Source organism: Schistocerca serialis, chromosome 3 (genome assembly GCF_023864345.2).
Source record: "Schistocerca serialis cubense isolate TAMUIC-IGC-003099 chromosome 3, iqSchSeri2.2, whole genome shotgun sequence".
Taxonomy (NCBI): Eukaryota; Metazoa; Arthropoda; class Insecta; order Orthoptera; family Acrididae; genus Schistocerca; species Schistocerca serialis.
The window spans coordinates 981,978,112-982,004,240 of NC_064640.1; the positions used below are offsets into that span (position 1 = coordinate 981,978,112).

General features: G+C 43.2%; 1 protein-coding gene across 2 annotated transcripts in view; it reads left to right on the plus strand.

Annotated features, from left to right (window-relative positions):
- LOC126471426 (guanine nucleotide-releasing factor 2) overlaps positions 1-26,129 on the plus strand; it is a 396,113-nt gene that overhangs the window by 223,549 nt on the left and 146,435 nt on the right. For both annotated transcript variants that reach the window (XM_050099570.1, XM_050099569.1), the window contains exons 2-5: positions 10,112-10,386; positions 22,004-22,143; positions 22,234-22,381; positions 23,220-23,527. In XM_050099570.1, coding sequence (XP_049955527.1) covers positions 10,112-10,386; positions 22,004-22,143; positions 22,234-22,381; positions 23,220-23,527 — 871 coding nt within the window. The remainder of the gene's footprint in view (positions 1-10,111; positions 10,387-22,003; positions 22,144-22,233; positions 22,382-23,219; positions 23,528-26,129) is intronic.

The following is a 26,129-nucleotide window of genomic DNA, read 5'->3' on the forward strand; positions in this document are numbered from 1 at the left end:
AGGCAACGGCAAACCATCTCCAAAAGTATCTTGCCCGGAATAGCAATGCTAGATTGACATATTGTTTGCAACGCTTGTTGCATTGAGTTCTAAAATTCTCCCAGTGGGAAGTTATTAAAGAATAGCTCCATCAGTTTTGACAAGTAAGGGGTAGAAGGGCAAGTACTATGCTCTTAAATACAGCGGCGTGAAATGACAGGTGACACAAAGCTGTTCAAATACGGTATGGTTTTTGGCAGGTTTACTAAGTCGACAAGACGTGCTAATGTACGTTCTCAAGTTTTGCATGTCGTCTTCTATTGTTATTTACGTTTAGAAGGTTTGTTTTATACATGAATCAGTATTTCATCCGAAAGCAACAACTGTCAACATGTAACATGACTACTTAATTAAAACTTTACTACATCGTTTGAGTAGTATCACAAATGTGCGCAGATGCAGATGTATTGAAAAAATGCCTGGAATTTGCAGCTTTATTGCAAGATTGAAATTATAAACATAAGTAAACAGCTTTTGAATTCAAATTGAGTTAAACCGTGTAAGTTTCCCGCCCGTCCGTTCACTAGATAGCATTACCAGTACTCGGTTATTAGCTCTGCGGCGGATTTGGTCACCATTTTCGGCCGAAGTTTGTGAGTGGAGAGAAGTTGACCGTGCTGCAAAAAGCGCCTTTTGTTTCGAGTCATGCGGAATTGAAGTTAGCTGTAGCAGCGCAATGGAAATAGCGAACTACATCCAGGAGAAAAGGTTCCAGATTATTGAATCGACAAATGACAGAATTAAAACAGGGATCATAGCACACGCCATCTACAGGGCAACCAAGCACTGTAAATATATTACGAAAATCGTTTGCAGTGATAAAAATACCGGTCTTTGCCACCTAAAACGTCGAAGCATAGCGGGATTGAGAATTTTTCGGTAGGGAGGACGTAGAAAGTTACCTGGAATGGAGAGTCATTGACAGATGTAGAAGTCTCTTCGGGTGTGCCCCAGGAAAGTGTCTTGGGACCTTTTCTGTTCAAGTTGTATATGAATGATCTTGTGGATAATATTAATAGTAACTTCCCAATTGACATAGATGATGGATTTATCTGTAATGAAGTACTGGCTAGAAGAAGCTGCACAAATGTTCACTCAGATCTTGATAAGATTTTCAGGTGGTGAAAAGATTGTCGTGCAAGCTTTGTCTCGCTCCACCGGCGGATGGAACACGAGGTAAAATGATACTCGTTATTTTCGGAGGTTGTTTTAAGGTTACTAGTTCTCTAGTACGTGGGTTGTGGTCACAATAGTGTAAGTTGTGAATGCAGTGTGACGACGACGCTGGTGATGGTGGTAGCAGGGGAACGTGAGAAACGCGTTTAGGGGAGGGGGGTCGCCAGATGCGTCGCTGGAAATAACTGTCAGCGCCACAGCTGCTGTGCTTTGTCTTTGCTTACCTCGCGTGGCGCAGTTCGTCTGATGGCCCGCGACTGAAGGACGAGCTCCGTGGCCCAGAGAAGAGGAAGCTCAGTCAGCAGTTCTCGTAAATATGAACAGTTAGCAGGCCAGATAAGCTACGTACAAGCTGGTGAGCTGTCTGGCGGTAGACAGCCTTATTTCTGACCTTGTCATCGTGAATCAGGCTTTCCGTGGTTTCCTGCAGCACGTCAGACGGTCACCGAGCGAGGTGGCGCAGTGGTTAGCACACCGGACTCGCATTCGGGAGGACGACGGTTCAATCCCGCGTCCGGCCATCCTGATTTAGGTTTTCCGTCATTTCCCTAAATCGCTTCTGGCAAATGCCGGGATGGTTCCTTTGAAAGGGCACGGCCGGCTTCCTTCCCCCATCCTTCCCTAATCCGAGGGACGGATGACCTCGCTGTTTGGTCTCCTCCTCCACCACATCAACCCCAACTTGTGTGCGCTCGTACCTTTTTTTGGTTGGGGTCATAACACCCATTCTCTGCTTCTCCGCATCATCTTTGGGTCATAACAATACTCCTGTGTTTCATCCGCCGTGATGATGAGTTGCCACCAAGCATCGTCCTCGGCCCCTGTGCTAATTGTTGTTTCTGTTTTGATACTAGAATGTGCACTTGCTCCTCCCAGCAATTCAGCATTTTCTCAGCGTGACGTGAGTGGAAACATGTTCTACGAGATATTGCTGAATCCCCATAAGGCGTAGACTCTTTCTGAGATCGTCGAAGGTTATCTTCAAGAGAACACAGAACTTTATTGCATAACGCTGCTCACGAAAATCAGCAATAACGATGTTTAGAGCCCATTATGGAACACATTCACTCTCACAGGCTGCCAACACACAACTGATACCGACAGAAATACTGCTGTGAAATTTGCAGTGACTAGCGATTATTGTACGTACTTCAACGGCTCACGGAAAGTTGTCGCAAGCAGGGACTTAACCGTGGGGGGGGGGGGGGGGAATAATAATAGTTCAGTGCCTGTCTTTACTGAACATCCCTCGTACAATTACGATGTCAGCAGGTCGTCGTCTTGTGGTTCGCGTCTTGTCGATCGCGGGTTCGCTCGGAGCTTGGTGTGCGTGTGTCGTCGTCGTCGTCGTCGTCTTTTCATCATCGTCGACGCACAAGTCGCAGAAGTGACGTCAATGAGAAGGCTTGCTGCACCAGGCGGCCGAACTTCCCGTAACGGGACTCCCAAGCAAATATGCCATAACCACATTTCATTTTTTACAATTACGTTGTGTTGTAAGTGTGACTGATTGTTTCAAGTGATATTGCTGCCATTTTTGAGTGCGCGAGTCCCGGGTGGGCCTACGCTGTTTCAGACAAAACACAGAAGCTGCAAGTGCTGAAGAAACGAAGCCTGGAAGGTCAGGCGGCTGCTAACGGATTAAGATCATTCATTTCCAAGTCGTCATCATTTCACCTTATCACAACCGAGCTATCGTTATTTCCCTAATCGTCAGTCACTAATCAATTACCATCATGCTGTATCGATCAATGACTGGATAGTTAACTTCATGCCTTGGCGTGGAGTATTAAAATAAATACCAACTGGCAATAGCCGTTTGAGGTTTATGAAGATGTGCAAAACTAGTGACGCGGAAACTGCAAGGGTGACTTTCGTTCCCTAGGAAGGTTGGTTGTTTTTGGGGAAGGAGACCAGACAGCGTGGTCATCTGTCTCATCGGATTAGGGAAGGATGGGGAAGGAAGTCGGCCGTGCCCTTTCAGAGGAACCATCCCGGCATTTGCCTGGAGTGATTTAGGGAAATCACGGAAAACCTAAATCAGCATGGCCGGACGCGGGATTGAACCGTCGTCCTCCCGAATGCGAGTCCAGTGTCCCTAGGAAGGGATCACTCAGTTGACCGGCAACTACATTTCATTACTGACGGAAATAAAATCGCAACACCAAGAAGGAGCTGCGTGACATAAATGAAAGTTGGTAGGCGTGTTTCTACATCTGAAAGATGATTCCCTGTAGCGTGCATTCCACTGACCCCAAACCACCGCCATTTGCGACTTCAGTGGTGTCAAGTGAGAGTTCATTGGAGGGCACAGAGGAAGTCTGATTTGTTTTCTGATGAAATTTGGTTCGGCCTCGGTGCCAATGATGACCGTGTGTTGTTTAGGATCATGTTAGTTGAGGGCCTGCAACCAACCTGTCGGTGTGCTAGACACACTGGACCCACACCTGGAGTTGTGATCTGGGGTGCGATTTCGTGTGACAGCAGGACCACTCTCGAGGTTATCCCACGCTCCCGGACTGCAAATTTGTATGTCAGTCTGATGATTCAAACTTTTGTGCTGTCATTCATCAAGCGAATTGCAGGGAGTATTTTCCAACAGGATAAAGATCGCCCACATACTGCTGTTGTAACCTAACAAGGTCTGCAGAGTGTCGACATGTTGCCTTCACCTGCTCGATTACTAGATCTGTCTCAAATCGAGCACATGTGGGACATCATCGGATGACAACTCCAGCGTCATGCGTCATCCACAAACTGCATTAACCGTCCTTGTATTGACTGACCAAGTTTAACAGGCATGGCACTCCATCCCACAAACTGACATCCGGAACCTGTGCAAAACAATGCATGCACGTTTGCATGCTTGCATTCAACATTCTGGCAGTTACACCCGTTATTAATGTACCGGAATTTGACATTTGCAATGGCTTATCTCGGGCTTACATTAACCTGTGATCTTGCAATGTTAATCTCTTTAATATGTTACCTGGAGAAATGTATTCCCAAAATTTCATTATTCTATACTAATTATTTTTTGGTGTTGCGACTTTTTTCAGTCAGTGTATTTTGTAAGTAATGCCTGGAATTTGTTGCCATATAACATTTTTTTCATTATGATAGCTGTACTTTGTTCACAAGTAATATAATCCCGAATATTCTGCCTATAGGAATGTGAATTTAGTTTTGCATGTTCCGTCGTATAAAGGATGTTCCAAAAATACGTTTACAAACTTGGGGGACGGATACCGTCCACCTAAACAAGAAAAAGTTCACATAAACATATGTCCGAATATCCGTCATTTTCGAATTATTAATGAATATTGACGTTCAACGGCTTTCCAGGTTCGGCACAACTACTTCACTGTTCTGTGCATCCTTTTGACGCATTGTATCCTAGATGACGTTGTGTTGCCAGGGAGTCTTGTTTACATTCGTCATTCGTCTGATTCCAACGTGTCCATTGTGCACGTGTATTTAGTAGCGAGTTAACTGAAAGTGCTTCCTTCAAACATAGGAGAATATTCATTTCGTGAACAGGCAACATGATTATTTATGTACGGCGCGGGAATGGCAAGGCTATGTTCGCAGTGGCATCGGCAACGGTCGTCAGACACTGTCACCAGACGTCGTCCGGTAACATCGGCCGGCAGCGTGGTCTCCTTCGTCAGTTTTTGTTAGGGTCAAGGTGGTTAGGTTAGAATCTATTTTATGTATGAAGTGGGTTGGATTTTAACCTCTTAGGGTCTTGGGGTGGGGTGGATACCACAACGCCTCTGTACTTGGATACGATTGCTGCACAGCGGCTTCTGCTATTAAGGAGACGCCGAATGCATGTGAGTGCGCCTTCCTGTCTCGTAAAGAACGTGGCTAGTACTGTACACTCTGTCCTCAGTTATCGAAATAGCCAGACAAGTTTTACGAATATATGAGATGACGGGAAGAACATTCTGTCACATACTCGAGATAATTCGTGGTGACCGAGAAGCACCGCGCGGGATTAGCCGAGCGGTCTTAGGCGCTGCAGTCATGGACTGTGCGGCTTTTCCCGGCGGAGGTTCGAGTCCTCCCTCGGGCATGGGTGTGTCTGTTTGTCCTTAGGATAATTTAGGTTAAGTAATGTGTAAGCTTAGGGACTGATGACCTTAGCACTTAAGTCCCACAAGATTTCACACATATTTTGACTGAGAAGCAAGTTATAAACACACTGTTTCGCCGTATTTATTTTACGTTTTGTAGACGTACGTCAGTTAATCTTCAACAGTTGTCATTTAGCACACGAGTCCAAGACAAGCGTCAAGTGTAGCATAAGACAATCTGAAAGCCTGAATCACTTAAAAGTGGAAATACAAGGTGTACAACTTTGCTTCCGCCGTTTTTCCCCAACATTTGAGGCTTTAATGAAACAAGTTGGTTACACATGTATCATTTAAAGTATTTTCCATCGCTGTCCACTACTTTCTCCCATCTTTCGGGCAGTGTACGAATCACGCGTCAAAAAAATTGTTCATCTTTTGAAGCGATCCACGAATCGATCCAATTTGTGACTTCTTCATGTGGCCATGCGCCATTGATCTAAACAAGTGATAGTCAGAGGGAGCAATGTCTGGAGAATACGGCGGGTGGGGTAGGACTTCCCATTTTAACGTTTTCAAGTACGTTTTGACCTCTTTTGGAACGTGGGGTCGAGCGGTTGTCGTGCTGCAAAATCACTTTATCCTGCCTCTCGCTGTATTGCAGCCGTTTGTCTTTTAATGCTCTGCTCAAACGCATTAAATGCGTTCGATAACGAGCACCTTTAATTGTTTCACTTGGTTTTAACACCTCATAGTACACGACGCCGAGCTGGTCCCACCAAATGCAGAGCATGATCTTGGAGCCGTGAATATTCGGTTTGGCCGTCAACGTGGAAGCATGGCCGGGATATCCCTATGATTTTTTGCGTTAAGGGTTATCGTAATGAACCCATTTTTCGTCCCCGGTCACAATGCGATGCAGAAATCCCTTCCGCTTTTGCCTCTGAAGCAACTGTTCACAAACGCCGTTCAACGTATCTTGGTTTCAGCTCACACGGGACCTAAGTTCCTTCTTTCTGATTCATACCCATAGCCTTGAGACATTTTGGAATGGCTTGCTGTTTTATTCCCGTGCAATTCTTTTTGAGTTTGACGCGAGTCTTCACTCGCAATGTCTCCAATTCTGCATCTTCGAAAACATTCTCTCTTCCACCACTACGCCTGTCTACGACGTTAAAGTCACCGTTCTTGAAGCATTGAAACCACGCACGACACGTTCTTTCACTAATAGCGTCCTTGCCATACATACATGAGAGCATTCGATGAGACTCAGCCGCTGTTTTCTTCATATTGAAACAAAACAGTAACACCTCCCGCAAATGACGAGAATTAGGCTCGTAAACTGACATTTTCAATCAAGAACAACTTCATGATGCAGACACAAATAGACTAATGTTTGAATGAGGTTATGTTAACCGAGCTCCAAGCTAACTGCCTGACGTCTGCGATCTGTTTCTTTCGACCCCTACTTACCGTTGTCGCCACCTATCTGCAAGCGGCGGGAGCAAAGTTGTACACCTCGTACATACCGTACACCACATTTGCAAACCACTTCATATTACAAGAATAACTACCCTATTGGCATAAAAAGCCAGTAAGCAGTAATCGTAATTTGTAGATAACTAATGACACCGTTCCACAAAAAAATCCAGTACAATAGCTATAAGCATATAAGACACACCATCCTTTCCACTTGAACAAATTATTTTTTGATGTTATAATCTATGTCTACAAGTTCAAATAAAGATTTTGCCTATTTGAGGTTTCGAATGAAGTTGTGATTTCAGTCCATAGATTCCGAACTGTAACCCGATTATGATATTTTCATCCTCAGGATGCCAGAAACTCATTCTTTGTTGGACTAAACTTATCAGTTTCTCACGCTCCATATTTCGTGTGCGAGAACGTCGGTCGATTTGACCGAAGAAAACAAACTGATTTGAATTTCACGGATTGTTCCGAAGCCTGCACTTTCGGGAAATAAGATCCGTTATAGTGTGTCCGCTCACATATTGGCGCAATAATTTGAAAAGATCGGCCGTCGGCGGAATCCACCTATATCGGAGCCACTACGACCGCAGCCTAACGGACACGAGGCTACGCGGCTGTATCAGACCGAAGACACCTGATTCATCTAACCTTTGGCACTGTTTATCGTCGATTTGCCGAGGCACACCCGTAGCACCACAGACTATTGATGAGGAAGACCACGTGTTGCTCGTACACCGGACTAGGGAGAGCGCGTTCGACAGCTCCGAAGTTCAGCATTGAGGATACTTCACGAGCAGCTCGTGTATCCCTATCATCATCAACGTGTACAAAACCTTATGCGTGCCGATCGCCCATTACGGGAGAACTTTTGCCGATGGTTTGTTGCACAAACTGCCAGTCCGTTATTTGTCTACTCAGTTTTGTTTACGGAGGAGGCAACGTTTGTTAAGAGATGGAATAACAAATTTCCACAACCGACACATACGGACCGATTGCAGTCCTCAAGCCACAGTACAGGGTAGACGTGAGCATCCGTGTGAGCTGGAATCGTAGGTGACTGTCTGGTAGGGCCATACTTTCACCCAGTATTTCCTACAGGGCCTGTCTACACGAACTTTATTCAGAAAACCCTCCAAAACATACTGAAAGGTGTGATCTGCAAATAAGAAGAAACATGTGGTTTATGCACTATGGAGCTCCAGTACATTTCAGTCTCAGTGCTCGACGTGCGTTGGCCAGTATTTACCGTGACATATGGACCATTTCGTGAACTGCACATTCTGCATATCTCAGCCCTTCGAATTATTGTCTCTGGTGGCACCTTAAAGGAATGGGCTTAGGGTGTCAGCCCATCCAGACGCGTAATCTCTTCATTGACGTGTCGTGGAAACCTGTGAAACCATTAAAACCTGACAGGGAGGATTTGACAGGGTGCGACACTCCGTGATTCGACGAGTGCGTGTATGTTTAGAAGCAATATTTCGAGCATTTATTACAGGTTTATGTGTTGATGGGCTCCAGTCACCTAAATTGTAAACTATCATTTTATGTTTAACATCCATTTATGACATAACACTCAATTCTTTTAATGCTGGCTAGAATGCACAGTGCACGTGCCTGTAGAAAAAACGCCACAATGTTGCTCAAGACTATATTCGTACATTGAAAATAAACTGGTGCACGAAACTTAAAGACGAAAGTAACTTTCGGATGATGTCACTACCGACTAACCTAGCTCGAAGGAACTGGGACCGTACATAACAACAACTGCTACAGTATAGTAAGAAGATAACTGAAAGAAATACACAATGAGACTAACAGAAATTACACTCTTACTGAAAGAAGGTAATTAAACTGAAGTCATCACAATTCGTGATGGTGCCCGTACACTACAAAAAAGGGGGACACGGTTCTTAACAGTGCATTGGCCCTGTGCTTCATTATTGTAGGTGACAGTGTGTGATTCCATTGAACAGTACATGTTCAGGAGCTCATGGAATGAGAGCACATTCGAAGAATGGACTGGCCTGCCTGTTCAAATGCCATCGAGCACGTTTGGGGAGCAGCACATCCACATGCACCGATCACGATCCGCCAGTTGTCGAATGCACTGTTGGTGGAATGGACCGCTCTGTAACGAGAACTCCTTATCGACCTTGTGGGCAGCGTAGGAGCATGTTGCAGAACGTGCATTGCCCTCCGTGATGAGCGCACACCCTATTAATAACCGTGTCCCACCTTTTGTAATGCACAGAGGACTGTAATGAATCGTGATGACTTTAGTGTAATTATTGTCTTTGGATAAGTGTCATTTCTGTTTGTCTCATCGTGTATTTTTTTCATTTACCTGCCGTACCATACTTAAGCAGTTCTGTCTACGTACGGTCAGAGTTTCTTCGAGCTACGTTACTCGCTATTGACATGTCGTGCAAAAGTTATTTTTGTCTGTCAGTTTTGCACATCCTCTGTGTCCTCAGTGGCTCAGATGGATAGAGCGTCTGCCATGTACGCAGGAGATCCCAGGTTCGAGTCCAGGTGGAGGTGCACATTTTCAACTGTCCCCGTTGACGTATATCTGGGATAATGGAATACCCGCAATTTGTCACTGAACATGATGTGATGACACTGACTGGCAGTCTCTGTTTTCCAGTCACAGCACCATTCCAGATACAGCTGTTTGTATTGTGGTATTATCGGCAGCATACACGAGGGATAGTAACTGCCTATTCCAGCAGTTGTTCATCTCTGACCAATGGTACAGAATGTTGCAGGGAGTTCATTACTTGTTACACAATATTGTGACCCTCCTTTGTGGTTGTCAGATGTGGTCAACCAGAACCCTGACGAAGAGTGTGCCTGCCCTCACGTTCCCGTGCAATCCACCTTCAGGCCACTGTGTCATATAAATGCTCTACACATCTGGATGTTGCACAATTTGACCAGCTGACTAAATGGAGACCCACAATGAAGCCTCTTTCAGACTCTTGTCAGCTGTTGATAACATGGCCTCACACGATTCTGTGGCAGCTCTGTGTCCTTCACAGTGATCACGCAACATCAGATGCTGTTTACGCTCATTATATACACTCTCAGGCCTTGCAACAACTCTAATGCGATGTGGTGTCCATTATACCTGCCACATAGAAATGCAGCTTTAATTGTGTACGTAGTTATATTTAAGACGTCCCACTGTGTCCCTCACTTCTTTTGTCAGGCAGTGTACATCTTTATAATCAAGATTTCAGTTTTGTAAAGTACTTCTTATTTATTTTATGACTTTAATTCTCCCTGTGTGAATAATTTCTAAACAACATTGCAATTTTTTGCAGAAGCAGACAGCAACAGCAGCAAACCCCGTGGGGGTAAGCTGGCACGTCGAGCACGTTCATTCAAGGAAGACTTCCTGGAAATCTTGTCACAGATGCGTTCCCCAGGCAGTGGTGGTGGGAGTGGTGGGGCTGGATCTGGATCTCAACGTTCTGGATCACCACATTCACCTAAGTCAAGATCATCCCATAAAACTGCAACTGCAACACCTAGTGTTGACCTGGTAGATTCTAGTGACAAGAACCCTGCTCGAGACCTCGATCTTCATGTTAGACAGGTTAGAAGCACATCCAGTTATGTGAGCCAAATACATTTGATTAACTGTGAAGTATGTCTGAAAAAGGCAGTACATGAAACAACTTCAGCCTTTTTATAACAGAAATTAGTAAAAATTAGAGATTACCTTTTCCAGTAGTATGTGGTATTTATGCAGTCTGTGCTTAATAACAGAAATACTTTGTACGGTTCATTAAGACAAACTGATAGCTATTGACATTGTTGTTGCAAGGGGATTACATTGGCTGTGTGAGCTTACAAAAGCAGCTCTTTCCCCAGGCCATATGGTGCCAAGGTTCTTTTGGGTATATACATGAAGATGGTATCTGTTCTTTCAGACATGTCCGAAAGAACAGATACCATCGGTGACCGTGCAGCTCGTTAGAACGAAATTACAATTAAATCAATACAATGAAATGAATACCCTTAGCTGCATACAGGCGTTGATATACGTCAACGGGGACAGTTGAAAATGTGCATCCCCACCTGGACTCGAACCTGGGATCTCCTGCGTACATGGCAGACGCTGTATCCATCTGAGCCACTGAGGACACAGAGGATCGTGCAACTCCAGGGAATTATCTCTGGCACACCTCCCGTGAGACCCACATTCCCAACTTATTGTCCCGCACTATATTCGTAGTGCCCCTGCTCATAACACTCATTACTCATGGCTTTACCTATTCCCGTAAGAGTTCAGGCATTGTTTGTCCATTCGCACAGTAGAATGTCCGAAAGAACAGATACCATGTTCATATATATAGTTAAGGCTCACCAACCATTTGACCATCTTCTGTGCGAATGCACAAACAGTGCTCGAACTCTTACGGGAATTGGTAAAGCCGCGAGTAGTGAGTGTAATCGGCAGGGGCACTATGAATATAGTTCAGGACAATAAGTTGGGAATGTGGGTCTCATGGGAGGCGTGCCAGGCATAAGTCCCTGCAGTCTCATTATCCTCTGTGTCCTTGGTGGTTCAGATGGATAGAGCGTCTGTATGTAAACAGGAAATCCCGGGTTCGAGTCCTGGTCGGGGCATAGATTTTCAACTGTCCCCATTGATGTATATCAATGCTTGTATGCAGCTAAGGGTATTAATTTCATTATATTGATTTAATTGTAATTTCATGTTTTGAGTATGCTGCAGAAGTTTTACTGGGAAGGCCCTACATGATCTCCATACATTCACCATGCGATTTCCATATTTTTGGGTCCCTGAAGCAAGAGATTTATGGTAGTCGATTTGCTTCGGACAAAGAGGTGCACACCTGGGTACAGTCGTGGTTCCGTAGGCGAACATTTACCCATATAGACATTGACCGTCTTGTCTTACAGTCAGATAAATGTATTAACAGTTCTGCTGATTACGTTTGAAATAATAAACAGTTTATAATCCAATGGGCCCGCAGTGCTGAAAATATATCTTAGAGACTTAGTTGACTTAAATCCTTTGGCCCCCTTATGGGGATATAGGGCATCCAGGAGAACTCACCATCCATCTCTGTCTTTGGCCATTTTCCTAAATTTTGCCCAAGTCTTGCCAACTCTTCTTGAGCTTCCCCCTCCATCATCCTCTTCCGTGTACTTCTAGGCCTGCCTCTATTCCTTGTTCCTTGGGGATTCCATTCCGATGCCTTCTGTTTGATTACTCCATCTGGCTTCCTCATTGTGTGCCTCAGCCATCTCCACTTTCTCTCGCATATCTGTTTTTCTATAGGTGTCTGGTTTGTTTTTCTCCAGAGATCCTCATTACTTATTTTTTCTGGTCCCCAGATGTTCATTCTGCAATAGATGCCCCGAGATGTTTATTTATGAAACTGTATAACTGTGATGTTATCCTTTTATTTGCTTTCCAACTTCGTAACTGCCATACAGAACAACAGCTTTCACATTTTAGTTTTGTATGTGATGTTTCTGTTTCTCCATATTGAATACAGTTGTACGAAGGCAGCATATGCCTTCTTTATGTGGCTTTTCACATCTTTTCCCCAGCTCCACCGTCTTCTGTCACCACACTACCCAGATACAGGAACAAATTGATGATCTCCACTTGCTGCTCCCCTCCAAGCAGCAGCACTTCGGTGTTCCCAGAATTTATTCTCATTTTCTCTGTTTTTCCTATATTTATTTTGAGCCCAGCAATCTCTGCTTCTTTTTTCAGTAAATTTAATTTAGCTTTCATATCTGTCAGCCTTTTAGCTACTAAAACTATGTCATCTGTGAAATCCAAATCCTCCAGATGTTCGTGGATCTCCCATTGGGTTCCTCATCTCCTGCCCTATGTGACTCGTCTCATAACCGAGTCAAGGAGAAGTAAGAAGAGCATTGGTGACAAAATACAACACTGGTGGACTCCGGTCGTTACCTCTATTGGATCTGTGAGATTTCCATTGTGGAGCACACAACATTTGTAGACAACATACAGATCTCTGATGATATTTAGAATCTTCTGTGCTATACCATACTTCTGCAACACATGCCACAGCACTTGATGTATCACAGAATCGAAGGCCTTTTCTAAATCAATGACTGCCAGGTACGTGGTTGCGTGGACTTCTTTGCTTTGCGCTAATATGATCGTAAGAGTACTAATAAGGTAAACACAACTACGTTTTGCACAAAAACTGGTCTGTTTTTTACCAATCGATTTTCAACTGAGTCTTTAATCCTATTTAAAATAATTCCGGTGAGGACCTTACCAGGCACTGACAGCAATGTATTTCCATTCCTTTTGGGGATTTGTCTTTTAGACAAATATGCTTCAGTGGGGTGTGGAGCATATTAACAGTACTTTCAATAAGTTGTCTAGACCTGGAGCCTTTGCCTTTTTTAGGCTTCTCAAAGCACTCCTAATTTCAACCATTGTGGGACACTGCAGATTTGGTTGTCTTTGCAATTCGACAGCTCTTTGAAATGTGATTCCTATCTCTGTACTTGTGTCTGATGGTTTGTAATTGTCACCCCATCCTTATTCTAAACTGGTCCTTCACGTCTAAAGTTGTTCTATGAGAGACATTTGGTGATATTATCAGCTCCTTTATATTTCCCTGTCTTTCTGCCTCTTTTGCTACGTGTACCTGCTCATTGATCCATTTCCATTTATCTCGCCTCATCCTCATTTTGACTCCTTTGTTTGCCTCCGTTTATTCTTTATGCACTTTGATGTTCTATGCCCTTGTATTACAAAAATTTAACTTTTGTTGTAGTTCTTTTTTGCAGCTAATTTCATTCCACATTTCATTAGCGATCCATTCATTCCTTTTATGTGTCTTAAATTCTAATATGTTCTTTCCAACATCTAAATGACTGTCTTTGTTTTTGCCAACCTATTTCAATTCCTTTCTGTATAAAGTTTTTGTCAAAGAGGACTTTTGTAGTTCAGGGGCAGATCATTTTTTGCTATTGGTCGTTTAACCTTACCACATCTATTTTCTTGCTCCTGTGATTGAGTTTGGTTCTACTTGCCAGTATCTTCAATCTGAACTCATCCAAAACTAAGTGGTGGTCACTTCCAACATTCGCCCCTCTCTTGTTTCTGACAATCAACAGAGAGTGTCAAAACTTATGGCTTACAGCTATGTGATATGTTTGAGTTTCAGTAACATGATCTGACAAGAACCACATTATCTTATGGCAGTTGTGATGTGGAAACAGTGTGCCTTCAGTGACTAAAGTCATGCTCAGTGCTCATATCTATCAGCAGTTCACCATTTGCATTTCTATTGCCAGTGCTGTTAACACTCATGATGTGTTCACACCCTTCATTTTATGAACCAACTTTTGTGTTCAAGTCTTCCATTAAAATTTTTATGTCTCTACAATTAGTTCGTCCAAGGGTTCCATTTAGCTCTGTATAAAATGTATCTCTTAATTCTCCTTCAGTCATGTCAGTATGTGCATAGCATTGAATTACTGTGATATTTTGCACATTTGTTCTAGAGAATGCAGTTATTATCTTTTCTGATACTAATTTCCTCGCCAGTAACCTTCTTTTGCAGTTTTTAGATAGTACGAGCCCTACACGATTCCTGTGCATTGTATCTTCACCCGTGTGTCCCACATACAGCAGCACTCCACCATTTTGTGATTGAACTTCCCCAGATTCTGGCTGCTCCAGTCTACAGTTCTCCATCTATTTTTCAACCTGACTTAACCTTCCTGCCTCTCTCTGTGTTCTTACATTCCAAAATCCAATAAGGGTTTTCCTTTTCAGGCCTAAGGTCATATCCTTAAGATCCATCTGGCTATTTCTCCTTTTAGTTTCTGTGATTTGAATTGTTTGTGGTGTGGGTTATCAGCCCACAGCCTCCTTCCCCCCGCCCCCCACCGAATAAGTGAAGTAATCTCAAGTGAGAATGTGAGAATCCCATGAAGACTATCATCAAAGAGAAGGCAAAGAATTCGTGTTTTTCTCTTTCTGAAGGTCTGTGTTGTGTAAGATTTGCCACTTGTTGAAGATGCAAAATCAAATTGATCTTCAGGCCTCCATAAAAAAATTCAGCAATTACTGAGACCAGTTACATATCTGTCAGGTCTCAGAGCACCTGGATTCAATGAGATACCTTGAGAGTGTGGCCAGTCTTACATCGGGCAAACAGTGCACTCTGTAGAAAAATGCAGGAAGGAACAAGAGAGGTTTTATCACACTATCCTGAAAAATCTGCTTTAGCTGAGTATGCTCTAGAAAACAGCCACTGAATAAAATTTGAGGATACCTCGGTAGTGGTTCGCACTACTTGCTTCTTGGACAGTGCAATTAAAGAACCCATTGACATAAAAATCACTGCCAACACTCTTAATAGAGATGACAGCCTACAGCTCAGCATGGGATTCAGCAATCGTGTGACTGAAGCTGAAGCTGGCACATTGAATGCGGAGTCACCATATGTCCATATTGTTGATTCCACAAGCATCAGTGACATCATAGACAGCAGCTACAGTGTATGGCTCGATGCACAAGAGCAGTTCATTATTGCAAGCTCACAGAATCAGTTTCTTATGCATTATAGCAGTACTGCAGGAGTAAAGCTGCAAATTCTCCACAAGGATGCAGTAAGAGAATTATGCTTGCCAGCCACTGCTACTTTGCAGCGATGTCAACAATCATTGTGTGGGAGTGTTTTCTTGGTTCACAAAAAGAATTTGACATGGTGCCCCAATGCAGACTGTCAACAAAGGTACATACATATGGAATAGGTTCCCAGATATGTGAGTGGCTTAAAGAGTTCTTAAGTAATAGAACTCAGTGTGTTGTCCTTGGATGCCGAGTGTTCATCAGAGACAAAGGGTATCATCAGGAGTACCCCAGGGAAGTGTGATAGGACAACTATTATCTTCTGTATAGATAAATTAATTGGTGGAAAGGGTGGGCAGCAATTTGCAGTTGTTTGCTGATGATGCTGTAGTGTACAGGAAGTTGTCAAAGTTTAGCGACTGTAGGAGGACACAAGATGACTTAGACAAAAGTTGTAGTCGGTGTCATGAATGGCAGCTAGCTCCAAATGTAGGTAAATGTAAGTTAATGCAATGAATGGGAAAAACAAATCTGTAAAGTTCAAATACGGTATTAGTAGTGTCCTGCTTGACACAGTAATGGCCTTTAAATACTTGGGTGTAACATTAAAGAGCAGTATGAAGTGGAATGAGCCTGTAAGGATTGTGGTAGGGAAGGTGAATGGTCAACTTTGATTTTTTGGGAGAATTTTGGGAAAGTGTGGCTCATCTATAAAAGAGGCCACATATAGGACGTTATTGTGACCTATTTCTGATACTGCTTGAGTGTTTGGGATGCACACCAGGTTGGATTGAAAAAAAGACATCAAATCAATTCAGCACAGGCTGCTAGATATGTTACCGGCAGGTTCGAACAACATATAAGTATTACGGAGGTGTTTCAGGAACTCAAATGGGAATCCCTGGAGAGAAGACAATGTTCTTTCTGGGGAACACTGTTGAGAAAATATAGAGAACTGGCATTTGAAACTGACTGCGGGACAATTCTACACCAGCCAACATATGTTTTGCATAAGGATCACAAAGATAAGGTATGAGAAATTAGGGCTCGTATGGAGGTGTATGGACAGTCATTTTTTCCTCACTCTTTTTGTGAGTGGAACAAGAAAGAAAATGACTAGTAGTGGTACAGGGTACCCCCCACCATGCTCCGTATGGTGGCTTGCGGAGTATGTTGTCCAGTGCACACGTTTTCAACCCTAGCAATAGCTGATGTCAACCTACCATGAATGCAACTGGCTTGGATGTGGAATTATTATTAAAGAAGTGAAGAAACAGTGTGAAATATGAAACACGTATCACAAGTAGTATCATTATAAGATTAAGAAGAAAGCCAGATGACTTCAAATTTGTGATATTTTCATCTTCTCTTAACCCTTACAGACCCTCTGGCTACAATTGTGTACATTAATGTTTGCTGTGTATTAGCTGCAACAGAAATATTTTTGCTCAATGGAAACCTCATGTACACTTTTGTGAGTGGTCAATCATTTCAACATGCACAACTGCTGCCACCTGTTGGTCATAACTATAAAAATATCAACAAGTGAATGTAGCAGTACACACCAACTTGCGGTCCCCAGAATACACAGAAGTGCTTGGTTAGTTATATCCCACTGTGTAACTGAATGTGATTATTATTATTGTTATTTTGCATCGTAATTGTTGAATGATCAGTTTATTTATTACAGCAATGAATATTTCAAAACTAATCATTTCAGTCCATAAAAAGTAGTGAAATTTTGAAAACGGGCACATATATGTGTATTAACCTTGCATCTAAAATCATTAAAAAATCACTTAAGAACATTGGAGCATAAAGAAAAATTTTCCTTCCTTCACAAAAAACAGGTCTAAAAGGGTTGAGTATATAAACATAATACAAACGCTCCCCTCCACAGGCATGAACATACAAGTGAGATGTTGTGTTTCTTAATGTATTGATAAACAAAAGAAGGAAACCCTGCCTCCTTTCTACTGCCTAAGTGCACACTGAATGTCTTCCAATCTTATAAAACTGTGCAATTATCAATGTGATGTCGCCTTGTGTTTACTGAAATGATTTCTGACACTTCGAATGTGTGGCTGTTTCTCCCTTATGTGTATTGAGCTTATAAGGGTGTACCAGCAGCAGTCCACCAGCAGTCATTCTATTCGTCAGTGGCCAAGGAATACTTTCTCAAAAGTTAATGGCAATTTAATCACTTGACATGGCTGGAAGCCCGAGAACATTTTATTCTACATGGATTTAGTTTTAATTTTTATAAATATGTTTGTTAGAGTGTGTAAAGCTCCAAAGAAAACATAAAATGAATCCAAGCTACTCACAACTTCTAATATTTCTAAATATTCACACTATGTGTTTTTACGAGGTCTGTTCAAAACATTCAGGAACATTCGTAATTTTGTGCCAGTGGTGTGTTGAAGTGAAATGTGGTTGGCATCCCTGCACATACTAATGTTTAATTTGTAACAGCCAGAAGTTTCAGTGTTGTATGTCCATTAGTTATTGTTCAGTGCTGTATTGAATAGAACATTGTGTCACACAGTTAGCAAATTTCGAGATGGCAGAATTAGGGGAGCAATGCCTATGCATTAAATTTTGCGGAAACTCAAGAAGACCTTTACAGAGACGCACCAAATGATGCAGGAAGCCTACGGTGATGAGTGTTTAAGCTGTGTTAATTGTTACAGATGGTTCACACAGTTAAAAAATGGCTGTATGGAAGTCAAAGATGAGAACAAAATTGTGCATGCCAATCGAAGAGTGACTGTCCGAGAGATTGCAGAAGAATGTAATATTTCAAACAATTTAAAACAGGATGGAATGTAACAATACCAGAGAAGGAAAGTTGCCACTCACCTTATAACATAGATGCTGAGTCGATAAAAAGTTTCACACAATCATAGCTTTTGGCCATTAAGGCCTTTGTCAGCAGTAGATACACACACGCAGACACACACTCACACAAACGCAACTTGCACACACGTCTGCAGTCTCAGAGAGCTGAAACTACACTGCGAGCAGCAGCACCAGTGTATGATGGGAGTGGCGGCTGGGTGGGTGAGGAGGAGGCTGGGGCAGGTAGGGGGAGGGATAGTATGGTTGGAGTGGCGGACAGTGAAGTGTTGCAGTTTAGATGGAGGGCAGGAGAGAAGGTGCGGAGGGGGGAGGGGGGTAAGTAGTGGAAAGGAGAGAAATAAAAATAAAAAGAAATTAAAAGACTGTGTGTGGTGGTGAAATGACGGCTGTGTAGTGCTGGAATGGGAACAGGGAGGGGGGCTGGATGGGTGAGGACAGTGACTATCGATGGTTGAGGCCAGGAGGGCTACGGGAACGTAGGATATATTGCAGGGAAAGTTCCCACCTGTGCAATTCAGAAAAGCTGGTGTTGGTGGGAAGGATCCATAGGGCACATGCTGTGAAGCAGTCATTGAGATGAGGGGTATCATGTTTTGCAGCGTGTTCAGCAACAGGGTGGTCCACTTGTATTTTGGCCACAGTTTGTCGGTGGCCGTTCATGCGCACAGACAACTTGTTGGTTGTCATGCTTACATAGAATGCAGCACAGTGGTTGCAGCTTAGCTTGTAAATCACATGACTGGTTTCACAGGTAGCCCTGCCTTTCATGGGATAGATGATGATAGTGACCGGACTGGAGTAGGTGATGGTAAGCGGATGTATGGGACAGGTCTTGCATCTAGGTGTATTACAGGGGTATCAGCCATGAGGTAAGGGATTGGGAGCAGGGGTTGTGTAAGGATGGATCAGTATATTGTGTAGGTTCGGTGGACGGTGGAATACCAGGTGGACGGTGGAATACCATGGTAGGAGGGGTGGGAAGGTTAGTGGGTAGGACATTTCTCATTTCAGGGCATGATGAGAGGTAATCGAAACCCTGGCGGAGAATGTAATTTGGTTGCTCCAGTCCTGGATGGTACTGAGTTAAGAGGGGAAGCTCCTTTGTGGCAGAACTGTGGGACTTTGGGAAGTGGTGGGAGACTGGAAAGATAAGACACGGGAGATTTGTTTTTGTACAAGGATGGGAGGTTAATTACAGTCAGTGAAGGCTTCAGTGAGACCCTCGTTATATTTAGAGGAGGACTGCTCGTCACTGCAGATGCGACGACCATGGGTGGCTAGGCTGTATGGAAGGGACTTCTTGGTATGGAATGGGTGGCAGCTGTTGAAGTGGAGGTATTGCTGGTGTTCAGTAGGTTTGATATGGACGGAGGTACTGATGTAGCCATCTCTGAGGTGGAGGTCAAGATGTACATATACACATTCCTCCAGAACCTCAACAACTTCTCCCCCATTTGCTTCACCTGGTCATACCCAACCTAACAAGCCACCTTCCTAGATGTTGACCTCCACCTCAGAGATGGCTACATCAGTACCTCCGTCCATATCAAACCTGCTAACCACCAGCAGTACCTCCACTTCGACAGCTGCCACCCATTCCATACCAAGGAGTCCATTCCGTACAGCCTAGCCACCCGTGGTCGTTGCATCTGCAGTGATGAGCAGTCCTCTAAATGTTCCGAGGGTTTCACTGAAGCCTTCACTGACCGTAATTATCTTCCCATCCTTGTACAAAAACAAATCTCCCGTGCCTTATCTTTCCAGTCTCCCACCACCTCCCAAAGTCCCACAGTCTGGCCACGGAGGAGCTTCCCCTTGTAACTCAGTACCATCCGGGACTGGAGCAAGTGAACTACATTCTCCGCCAGGGTTTCGATTACCTCTCGTTGTGCCCTGAAATGAGGAATGTCCTACCCACTATCCTTCCCACCCATCCTACCGTGGTATTCCGCCATCCACCGAACCTACGCAATATACTTGTCCATCCTTACACAACCCCTGCTCCCAATCTCTTACCTCACGGCTCATACCCCTGTAGTAGACCTAGATGCAAGACCTGTCCCATACATCCTCCTACCACCACCTACTCCAGTCCGGTCACTAACGTCACCTATCCCACCAAAGGCAGGGCTACCTGTGAAACCAGTCATGTGATTTACAAGCTAAGCTGCAACCACTGTGCTGCATTCTATGTAGGCATGACAACCAACAAGCTGTATGTCCGCATGAATGGCCACCGACAAATTGTGGCAAAAAAACAATTGGACCACCCTGTTGCTGAACACGCTGCAAAACATGATACCCCTCGTCTCAATGACTGCTTCACAGCATGTGCCATATGGATCCTTCCTACCAACACCAGCTCTTCTGAATTGCACAGGTGGGAACTTTCCCTGCAATACATCCTACGTTCCCGTAATCCTCCTGGCCTCAACCTTCGGTAGTCACTGTCCTCAACCATCCAGGCCCCTCCCTGTTCCCATTCCAGCACTACACAGCCGTCATTTCACCACCACACCCAGTCTTTTAATTTATTTTTATTTTTATTTCTCTTCTTTCCACTACTTACCCCCTCCCCCCTTTGCACCTTCTCTCCTGCCCTCCGTCTAAAATGCAACACTTCACTGTCCACCACTCCTACCATACTATCCCTCCCCCTCCCCGCCCCAGCCTCCTTCTTACCCCCACCCAGTCGCCACTCCCATCATGCCCCATCATGCACTGGTCCTGCTGCTTGCAGTGTAGTTGCAGCTTTTGTGTGTGTGTGTGTGTGTGTGTGTGTGTGTGTGTGTGTTTGTGTGTGTGTGTGTGTGTGTGTGTGTGTCTCTGGTAATGTAACATTTCAGTTAGGATCATGTTACGAAATTCTAACACAGCATCTTGGAATGCATCATGTTGCCACCATGTTCGTCCCATAGTGCATGAGTCAAGATCAGAATGACCTTTGCCTCACAACCTGTGAAGAGCTTTTTCATCACGCAAATGAGAACAAGATGTTCCTTAAGAGAATCATAACTCGTAATGAGGTGTGGGTCTACAGTTATGAATTTGAAACCAAGGTTCAATCTTCACAATAGGTCGGGAAAAGTTCTCCAAGAAAGAAAACGAAAAAAAAAAAAAGCTTGTTAAGTCAGGCCAAATGCTGATAGTTTTCTTTGACTTTGAAGGATTACTTTATCATGAATTCGTGCCACAGGGACAAACTGTTAATCGATAGTATTATCAGACATTTTGCAATTCCTGAGAGAAAATATGAGAAGGAAATGGCCTGAAACGCGGCAAGACAATTCATGGGTTTTTCATCATGATAATACACATGCACATTCTGCGCTGTTGGTGCGTGACTATTGCACAAAAAATGAAATCACTGTGCTGGCTCATCCTCTGTACTCACTGGGTGTGGCCCCTGTGAATGTGTTTTATATTTCCAAAGTTGAAAACCCCTTCGAAAGAACAATAGACAAAATAAAATAAAATTCATAGATGGTGCTTCACGTGTTGCAGCAAGAGGCGTACCAAGACTGCTTCCAGATACCATGCACAATAAGTAAAAGCTAAGCATAGAAAAATTTTGTGGACGAAGTTCCAGAAATTTTTGAACAGACCTCGCATTTGATAAGACACTACTTTTCAGAGTCTCTTTAACAGAATCTGGTTTTATGTGCATTAATATTGTTTGTAACTTGTAGTGAATGTTTTAATATCTGTATTCAAATACCAGTTTCCTTTATTTATATTTAAGGTTCAGTATGCTTTGAAACATTTTCGTGATGTTGTTGGCAAAAACAAGCTTGAAGTTCTGCCGGGAAATGGGACTGTGGTATTAGAGACTGTAACAACCATCCATAGTATGCTCAAAATGTACGTCCTCAATGAACAAAGGTATGTATATCTGTTGTTTGTTTTGCGTTCTCACATAATCTGTCATGATATATGGATTTACACTTAAGACTGACTGAACAACTTTTGCAGTTCAGCTTTGGTTTCTGCAACAAACCAAGTATATCAAAGTCTTGCCAAACTCATTAAACTCTGTGATGATGTTCTGCTACAAGGAGAGAAAGCTTTAAATAAAGAAAATGTGAATGAAGTTATCCATCTTGTTGAAGAAGCAGTCCAGGTAATTCCAAAACAATGTTCCTGCACTGTGCCATCTCAATATATCATTTCTCCCCCTTAATCTAACATATATTTTTGCTTTTTGAAGCTCAGTAGTTTGTATACTCATACAGATAAACTATCAGCTTTTCACCTGATAAACATTTCGTAGTTAAGTAAATGAAATTTTTTGTAGATTAGGCAATGAAGATTAGTTCATATATGCTTGGTGACAAGCAAACATTACAATATTTGTTGTTACACATTTGAGTTTTTAACAAGTCCTGATGCCGACTGCTTGATTACTGACAAAACTGCATGCTGTGTTGTCTCCAAATGCATTTCATAATACTAATGTGGAAATTATTAGAGGCAACGTAAGAGGGAAGTTAATGATAATTTCTTTAAATATTTTTGTTCCAGTACCTTTAGCTTACATTATCAGAACATAATAAAAACGAAAAAAACCATTTTCCATCCCGGAAAGCATAATAATTTCATGGAAAATTTTGGAGTGTGTTGGAATTTAATTGTGCAATTGAACAAGTAAAGATTTTTAAGTATCAGAATGTCTCTTCTGTCCCATTTGCTAAGCCATTTCAATGCTTTAAAGACAGCAATCCCTTGTTTATGCATCCCAAAAACTACTATATCACCTGTAGAAAATGAGTAATAAAGTTTCTTATGTTTGTATATGACAGTAGATAAAAATGTGAACACAAACATTTTAGCTTCTTTGCACTGTATGGCACACATCTTAAGTATAAACATAATACATTCCAGCAATATTATATTTGCAATACTTTCACTATTTTTAATTGGCCCCTCCAATTTGTAATTACATTTCCTCATCATTTCAGCACTTGGTAACACTAGCCCAGGATCAGATAGCCCATAGAGAAAGCAGTACAAAAGCTACAACTAATCATGTAACTCATCGTGGGCCTCTGCTGGATCGAGCATCAAATTATGGTTTGGGAGGAACTGACTTTCCACAGCGTAGCTCATTGCCTGATATTCCTCTTACTCCAAGAGAGCGACAGATATTAGAGCAGACATCTACTTCTGTCACAGACAGGCATGGAATAAGTTCTGTACCACATTCACAGAGCTCAGAGTCCATATTGAATGATACTAGTCCACCACCAAAACCACCTCTGCCAACAAGGTAGTGTGACTTTTCCTCTGCCATTTATATATATAAACTGTTTATGCAATTAACTGATGTATTCTTGAGTGTCCAATTTTTAAATATAATTTTTATGCTTTCCACCCATTTTACACATGCATGTGCTTATGTATCACAGATGTAGATAAGATACACCGTTTTCCTGGTAATGTGTTTTATTCTTAGCACATGACATAGGTGTTTCAGACTAAAAAACTGGATTCTGTGGCCTATGTCAATTAGAAACAAGCAAATTCAGCAAATTTCATTATTTACGCCTTAGAAAATAGTTGGTTCTCAAAGTAATTCTGTGTCATGTGCTGACGGTGCATGACCACTGTATTTGAAATAACGCTAATTGTTATAATACAAAGTCTTTTGTAGCAGTTTTAGACAGAATTTTTATTTACAAATTCATCTTTAGATGGAAAATGTATCAGTTTGTAACTCATGACATTAGTATGTGTACATAAGGGCTTAGGGGAAACAAATAACTACACAAAATTAAATCCTACTTGAAGCCTCAAATTCTTGAAATTATTGTTGCAGTTTCTGAAAAATCCCAGCATTACATGTTTGTTCTAAAAATGATATTTTTGAATCTACCAAAACTGCTGTCAGTAGTTTTTATATTTCCACAACTAGTTCCAATCTTTGATCACTGCCACATGTGGTGTCCACATTTCAAGTAAAGCAGATATGTGAAATGTAAAATTTAATATGTATACATATTACTGAGATTACTAATAAAGCTGCACATTGTCATTTTGCTTCTTAACTTACTTAAATGCACAACTCTGTACAAACACATTAGAAGAGCACAGGAAAAGAATGTGCTTTGTCCACATTATTAAATTGTCCAGCAGAGCAGTTTTAAAGTTTGGAACTGAAATTCATGGATACTGATTCACAAAATCAATGAATACAAAAGTCGTAATGGAAGGACATGTTATAGACATTAAATTTAATATAAATTGATTCCTTAAAAATTTAAATTGTGATTTTATTGGCATAATATTTAAAGTAATGTCATGCATTTCAAGGAAAAATTGTGCATAGCTGAATGCACGATATTGCTAGTAAAATTGTATTTTTTGTTAAACACTATGTGTCAGATTATTTTGTAATGAAAACAATGTTTGAAACAATAAAGATACTTCTAGATAAGCAGGTTCTCTATGCCGTTTTAACTTCATGTGATAAAGTGGTAAAAAGAATAAAATACACTCCTGGAAATGGAAAAAAGAACACATTGACACCGGTGTGTCAGACCCACCATACTTGCTCCGGACACTGCGAGAGGGCTGTACAAGCAATGATCACACACACGGCACAGCGGACACACCAGGAACCGCGGTGTTGGCCGTCGAATGGCGCTAGCTGCGCAGCATTTGTGCACCGCCGCTGTCAGTGTCAGCCAGTTTGCCGTGGCATACGGAGCTCCATCGCAGTCTTTAACACTGGTAGCATGCCGCGACAGCGTGGACGTGAACCGTATGTGCAGTTGACGGACTTTGAGTGAGGGCGTATAGTGGGCATGCGGGAGGCCGGGTGGACGTACCGCCGAATTGCTCAACACGTGGGGCGTGAGGTCTCCACAGTACATCAATGTTGTCACCAGTGGTCGGCGGAAGGTGCACGTGCCCGTCGACCTGGGACCGGACCGCAGCGACGCACGGATGCACGCCAAGACCGTAGAATCCTACGCAGTGCCGTAGGGGACCGCACCGCCACTTCCCAGCAAATTAGGGACACTGTTGCTCCTGGGGTATCGGCGAGGACCATTCGCAACCGTCTCCATGAAGCTGGGCTACGGTCCTGCACACCGTTAGGCCGTCTTCCGCTCACGCCCCAACATCGTGCAGCCCGCCTCCAGTGGTGTCGCGACAGGCGTGAATGGAGGGACGAATGGAGACGTGTCGTCTTCAGCGATGAGAGTCGCTTCTGCCTTGGTGCCAATGATGGTCGTATGCGTGTTTGGCGCCGTGCAGGTGAGCGCCACAATCAGGACTGCATACGACCGAGGCACACAGGGCCAACACCCGGCATCATGGTGTGGGGAGCGATCTCCTACACTGGCCGTACACCACTGGTGATCGTTGAGGGGACACTGAATAGTGCACGGTACATCCAAACCGTCATCGAACCCATCGTTCTACCATTCCTAGACCGGCAAGGGAACTTGCTGTTCCAACAGGACAATGCACATCCGCATGTATCCCGTGCCACCCAACGTGCTCTAGAAGGTGTAAGTCAACTACCCTGGCCAGCAAGATCTCCAGATCTGTCCCCCATTGAGCATGTTTGGGACTGGATGAAGCGTCGTCTCACGCGGTCTGCACGTCCAGCACGAACGCTGGTCCAACTGAGGCGCCAGGTGGAAATGGCATGGCAAGCTGTTCCACAGGACTACATCCAGCATCTCTACGATCGTCTCCATGGGAGAATAGCAGCCTGCATTGCTGCGAAAGGTGGATATACACTGTACTAGTGCCGACATTGTGAATGCTCTGTTGCCTGTGTCTATGTGCCTGTGGTTCTGTCAGTGTGATCATGTGATGTATCTGACCCCAGGAATGTGTCAATAAAGTTTCCCCTTCCT